This window comes from Nematostella vectensis, chromosome 15 (assembly GCF_932526225.1).
Source record: "Nematostella vectensis chromosome 15, jaNemVect1.1, whole genome shotgun sequence".
Lineage (NCBI taxonomy): Eukaryota > Metazoa > Cnidaria > Anthozoa > Actiniaria > Edwardsiidae > Nematostella > Nematostella vectensis.
The window spans coordinates 8,809,995-8,816,656 of record NC_064048.1 but is presented as its reverse complement, the minus strand read 5'-3'; the positions used below and the strand labels follow the sequence as shown (position 1 = coordinate 8,816,656).

At 37.3% G+C, this 6,662-nt stretch overlaps 1 protein-coding gene across 1 annotated transcript; it reads left to right on the top strand.

Annotated features, from left to right (window-relative positions):
- The first annotated feature begins 5,470 nt into the window (after positions 1-5,470).
- LOC116618332 (substance-K receptor-like) lies at positions 5,471-6,436 on the top strand. The gene has a single exon (XM_032381859.2). The coding sequence runs from the start codon at positions 5,471-5,473 to the stop codon at positions 6,434-6,436; it is 966 nt and encodes a 321-aa protein (XP_032237750.2).
- The last annotated feature ends 226 nt before the right edge of the window (positions 6,437-6,662 follow it).

Sequence of the window (6,662 nt, the reverse complement as noted above, 5' to 3'; positions counted from 1 at the left end):
TTTATAAGGAAAACATTCAACATGGGGTGGATCCAGGATGTTCAGTGACTGGGTTCAAGTGACACCGTGCACTTCTAGGGGGTTCACGAGCATGCCTTCCCTCCCCCATCCCCCGGGAATTTTGCCATTGTGTTGTTCCTAAAATGAACTCATTTTCTACATGGTTAATATTTATTTTTTTTTTAGAAATACCCTCAATATTTAAAAATATGCTAAATATATGTTGAACAGTGATATTATATTAGTGGAGCGTACTTATCAAATGTGTCTTAATCCTTCATTCCCAGGAAACTGAAGGCAGCAATCTGTGATGGTTGTGTGGAAGCTGGAAAAAATATGGATTGATTATTTGACAAACTTATTTTAAAAATTGAATTATTAATCTTATTGATTCAGTGACTTACCTTCTACAGGAACATCTAAATTAACCATGGGAAGCCATGTGGGAGAGACATCTACAAAAAAATATACAATGATATATATTAAACACCATATTATTTAAGGGTTCCAAACAAATAAACAAAACGCAAATGTATTTATCATATTATACCTTTTTGCCCCTAGTAGATTCTTGCAGGGTCATTTCAACTTATCATAGGGAGCCACTACAAAAGTTCAAATGATCACATTATTTAAAATTCCAAGCATATAAACAAAACACAAATTGATCCATCAAATCATACTTATTGCCCATAAAAGGTTCTGGCTGAAAACTTGATATAAATAAAACAAAATAAAAAAAAGATAACAATGAAATGAAATTCAATTTCAAAAGCAAAATCCTTGAACCTTATACTGTACCTGTAAGATAAGTTGTATAAGTCGGATGAGTTCCGAGCTGATAAAAACTTGATCTTAGTGAAATCCTTATGTCAGTGGAAAAAATTTTCTAGTAATAATACCTGAGGAATGAGGTTGTTGCTAAGTTCACACCATGAATAAAAAGGAATAAGACTGTACCACTGACACATTGGCTTGTCTCTGTACTCTTCTCCACCAGTCTAAAGATTACAAGAAAACCTGGGTGGAACATAACTCACAAGTACTCTAGAGACACCAATGGCCAAGTGGCACCAAAAATTACCCTTCTAAAATATTTGCCATTCTCATTCTCCTAGGCTGCATATTAGCAAAAAGATCTGTGTGCATGTATCAATGCCAAACCATCAAGTCTGTCCTGGGCCATTGTGCTCCTGAGGTAGTTTTCGAGATTTCTAAAAGTGGAAAAAGACCTTTCGCAGGATGCTGAAGAAATGGGGATGGTGTAGAGGATCTGCATTATGGTATATATATTTGCATAAGCATCCTTGTCTACTACTGAAAGAGCCCCAGCTATGTTGTCAGGGATGACTTCCCCTCCATCATTTAGTCCCTTTCAGAGTCTCTCCCAAAGCAACATTTCTGCGCCTAAACCAGCATAGTTAGGGAGATCATGTCTGTAAAACTGACAAAATTGCGAAGAACATTATCCTTCCAAGCATGGTTCTCTGCCAAAAAAAATGATGGGATTACATAAAGTCCCTTATAACAAATAAAAACCTCATCTTGAAATCTACTATCTAGCTGCTGTAGAACATGGTCAAGGAAAACTCTTGTAAGATTTCTCTTTTAGTAGATTTCTGGTGTATCTGCAGGGGTATTGTTTCTATGCACCTGTCTCTGGGCTATTCTTGCTCGGTTCGACTGAGACATGCCTAGCTAGAGCAACAGCTTCTTCAAAGAGGTCATGATGACTAACATCAATCTCATTTTACATTTCTTCTAGAACAGATTTGAGTAATGCAAGCTCATCCTTCGCTTTGAGCAAATCCATTGCTTTTTTCTGCATCTTAGAGAGGCCTAGTTAAGCCTAAGATATATTTCACAACAACTAAGGTGACAATGAAAAACAAGAGACAGCTTTTATCAATGTTTGAGCATCAGTTCGACTGGATGGATTCCAAACGCCATTATTGGGGGCATTTTGATTCAAAGAGATGTCTTCGAACGTGGCCACGACAGGGGAGAACAGCTCAACAATCCTGTCCATCCCATCAATGCGCTCTAACTACCTGGTCCTACACACGTCAATCAAAACAGTATGGTTTGCTTCAGACATCATCACTCTTATCTTAAAAATCAAGTGGTTCTGGCGCTGGGGTAAGTTATTGAAAAAATCTAATATTTTCCTTACAAAACCCATCATATTTCTGACCATTGGCAGCTCAAACGTGTTTGCAATACACAAATTCATTCTATAGTTCATACAATGAACATAGATTACCTTCTCATGCTCAACCATAATTAGGGAGGATGCCCCATTTAATCTACCTGCCATATTTCCAGCCCCATCATAGCATTGGCCACGACAATCATTCATGCTGAGCCCCAAATTTACAACTGCTTTAAGTATCAAATCTTTGATAGCTGCCCCTGATGTACCCTCCTCATAAAGAGAGTACCCAATAAACTCTTTTCTGATTATTTTTGTTGAATCAAGAAACCTTATCACAATGGAAAGATTCTGGTAGTGTCGCCATTTGCGTCAGTCTCAAATAAATGCAAAACATGTTGTTTACCTTTTATGTGCTACTACATTATTGCGTGTTAATACAAATACAATTTTTAAATGTGTGCATTCTCCATACATTGGGTCATCTTTGGTAAAAAATATAGAGCAATCGCATAACACTGACTGTTCTGTGCGAAGTTTTCTTGGGCGAAGTGATCATGAAGATTTCACTTTGTTTGGTTACACACTTATTAATATTTTATTAAACTCTCTTAAAACAAGCGTGCGAGTGCCCCTTTAAGTCCTATCTAGTATTATTTGTAGCCGGGATATACGTATAAATAAGTTATTATTTATTGTTGAGAATACAAGTGGAATAGCTTTAGTCAAGGTTTTCCCAAATTTACTGCAGTCCGATTTTTCAAAATCAGAAATAGTTCAGAGTCTCCGAGCACTGCGTAGACTGAGCAATGCGTAGACTGATACTGAATGCAAGAACCACACTCGCAAATACCTTATGGAAGGGGTTACACGGTAAAATCCACACCACTAGGGTAGAAAGGACACCGTGCAAGGGCCACTTCGCTAAAATGCCTTGTGAAAGGGGTTACGTCAGCGTATCTCGTCAACTGCCACCTTTTGAATGTGCCGTACGTGATACTTCCTTTCCGACTAGGGGAATGAAGCGGGGAAGGCCAGGTCGGAATTAAATTGGATGGCCGGAATTATATTGACACTCGTTAACAGTAATGCAAATATTTGGATTTAGAACTTTCTTGACATTTCACATTTCCCATTATCTTAAAGTTGATATAAAACGTTGCCTTTGCCTTTTCTGCAGTTTTTCTTTTAAACCTCCTACCCCAAGGCCTCAAACAACTTGCTTTCTCCCGTATTTTAAATCCCAATCAACTACCAAATGTTACAAGTCTTGCTAAGAAAAAAGTCCGTGATATTTTCCACTCTCACCTTAACTCGGTATCTCACTTAGAACAACCATTTTGCCATACATGCCGTTTTTATATAGACTGCCGCTGCTACTTTTCCTAAAACCGGTTATCCATTCTCATGTTAATTGTTATTGCATGTTAATTAATGTTTGTCTGTTTTTACTTGTTTCTATGTTGACGTCTGCCTGTTTTGTAGTTAGTTTTAGTTGCTTTATCAAGATGTAGTATAGTGTATAGTTTCCAAATATATATAATTTCCAAATTTTCCCTTTGTATTTTCCATAAATGTCTAACATAGTTTTTTTATTATTATCATAGGTACTTAGATATAGGGAGGGCCATATATTATAAAACTGTAAAAGGTTTATATGAAACCCTTGTTAAATAAAGTGTATTTGCAAACTGTTTCCTTTACAGATTTATTATTGAAAAAGCACAAGAGTGTTTGCTAGTGTTATATAATTTAAGTATCTTTTGAGGCCCCCAGCACCTTTGAGCTGTAAAAATTTTTGAATAAGTAGGGCTACAGCATTGAAATTTGATTACTTTTACAAAGATTTATCTGGGAGCAGTTTGGTGTAAACAAAATTTTGATATGTGTACCCTGATAACCATAGCAACCAAGTTTTGAGACATAGGTTTAATGAAAAGTAGATAGGCAAAACCCTTTAAAGTCGTTAATATCAACTATTACTGCGACGTGCTCAACGTAAATCCATGTCATATAAACGTTTTATACCAAGTTTTGAAAAAACACTGACCTCCTGGAAATAGTGCTTGTAGAAATAGCAAAAAACATTCATATCCACCTGAAATAATTAATACAACTTCAAACGAGGATTAAATATTGTCAAAAAGCTTCAGATTTTGCCATCCAGTTTTTATTGATTGAAATAAATGCTGATGTCACATAATTAGCTAAAATCGTTTTTTTTTTAACTAACATCTAAATTTGGCAAAATCCTTTTTATGTTCCTTTATTTTAAATAAAAAGTAGAAAAAAATATTTTTGGGAAAGATATTTAAATTATTACATTAATAGGCTATAAGCATGCGCGCGCACTCACCATGGTAACCTTGCTCAAATCGGCATGCAGCGCGCGCTTCGTTTGGTGCAAGCTTAAAAATGCGCTCGCTGCATTCTGGTAGTTGAGGTAAGTTTCTATGGCAATGCGCGAGCAAAATTATAGCTGGAATGGCCTATTAAGAGTTCGCAAACTTATGCTATATTAAAGGTACTTGACAATCAATGACGTCACAGGTGTCATTTATTGTTGTTATAGAAACGTCACTAACGTCAATGTCACTAATAATATATGTCTACTGCAGGATAATAAGATTAACGAAAAAAACATACAGAAATACATATCTAAAAAATATTGCCCGTTTCTGCTCACTTAAGTGACGTCATAATAGCTCCATTGGTTCAAAAGTTACGGAAGGGGGGCCGAAAGAGCCCCCCCGGTCAGAGGAAGCCCCAAAAAGCCCGGTCTGAATAGGGTTAAGTTAAATTATCATTTAAGGTCCCATAGAATGAATTGTTCCATCGCTGTTTACATTATCAAAATGTCCTAAGATATCACTGACACAGTACACTGTATTTTTTTCGTGAATTCTCAAAACTTTATATTGTCAGTAGACTGAAAATAAACAAGAATGTCTGCATAAAGTGAGATTTTGACAATGGTTTGACATTCATTGCATTCGCTAAATAATAAATGGTGTGTTGGACCCTTATATTACTTTTCATATTTTTAGAAAGACGGGTTTTTTAGTGTGCACATAGGTGTTTTATCAATTAAATTACTCTTTTAGATTACAAACGCAATTTTGAGCCTTCAATTAGATAAAAATTGGGTCTATTACTGTTTTAAGTTGTATAAGTCTCGAGCTCGTGTCAAATGTGCTTATTAGTTTCGCCTGCATTGAGCGATGAACAGCTCATAAAACGATAAGACATAGAAAACATTTATCATTCTTTACCTCGCAAACGCTAAACATTCCTGAAAAAAAAAACACTTATTCAAAAATGAATAAAAGCGGAAACACTACAGCACAGTGGAACACAGATAAAAACGAAGGTCTTTTGAAGGCAAAGATCGCGTGCCTGACGGTACTTGGACTTTGGGCGATCATCGGGAACACCATCAGCCTTGTCATCTTCCTTCAAACGAAAAATCTTCGACGGCGCAGATCAAACTACCTACTCGTCAATCTGTGCATCGCCGATTTTCTCGTCGGCCTCAACTGCTTGTTCAACGTAATGATTTATATGGGAGAACTTCTCTCATCGCGTATTTTTAACGTCTTTCTTAATTACATTTTTGCTTATTTCTCAAGTTTTTCATCGGTCAATTTTCTTGCCGCTGTATCGGTGGAGCGTCTTGTTGCAGTCGCCTTTCCGTTCTACTATCGCGCAACGGGTAAGACATTTTACGGTGTCCTGATCGGGACTCCATGGGTTATCGCCGTTATTTTTACAGTGACGATTTCAGTGAGCGTATTTACCCCACTCATCCCTTGGAAGATTTATCGTACCTTGTACGTTATCATTGTCCTTTTGCCTCTTTCAATAATATCAGCTGCCTACACCGTCATCATAATGAGGTCCAGGGCGAGTCATATCAACGGACACGGAGCTCGTGAAAGACTGCGTAACAAGCAACTTGCCGTCACGCTTCTCATTGTCACGCTGGCGTCACTAGTCACATGGATGCCTAATAGTTGTTACTGGGTCATACTAAGCTTCGATTTCTTGTTTTATAATTATTATGTTGAGATGACTCTCCTTTATCTTCAATTTTCCAACTCGTGCATTAACATCGTGGTGTACGCCTGGAGGATTCCTCAGTTCAAACAGCTTCTGTTTAGGCATAAACCTGTTGTTGCGAACGTGCAAGGTAGAGCAGGAGAATGGAATGCAGGAAGACGTCAAGGCGCGCTAGTAGAGCCAATAGAAATGCAACATATACTGCGGGGAGAACCAGGGCCGTAGCAGGGGTGGGAAACTTTGGGCATGTGTCCCCTAATTTAGTTCATCTCTATAAGAAAATGACCAGAAGAGGCGTGGCTGTGCCCCACCCGCCAAAATTTTCTTAATATTTCTGAAAGTACAAATGTATTGTATGCAGCGCCGAAAATTAGCCATTAGACGTGCAGTAGGAAGATATAAGGATAAATCATTGTGCACATTTCTTTTCGTTTTTTTGTAAAAATAAAGA

Coding starts and splice junctions, on each gene's coding strand:
- LOC116618332 (XM_032381859.2), top strand. CDS start 5,471: ATGAATAAAAGCGGAAACACTACAGCACAGTGGAACACAGATAAAAAC.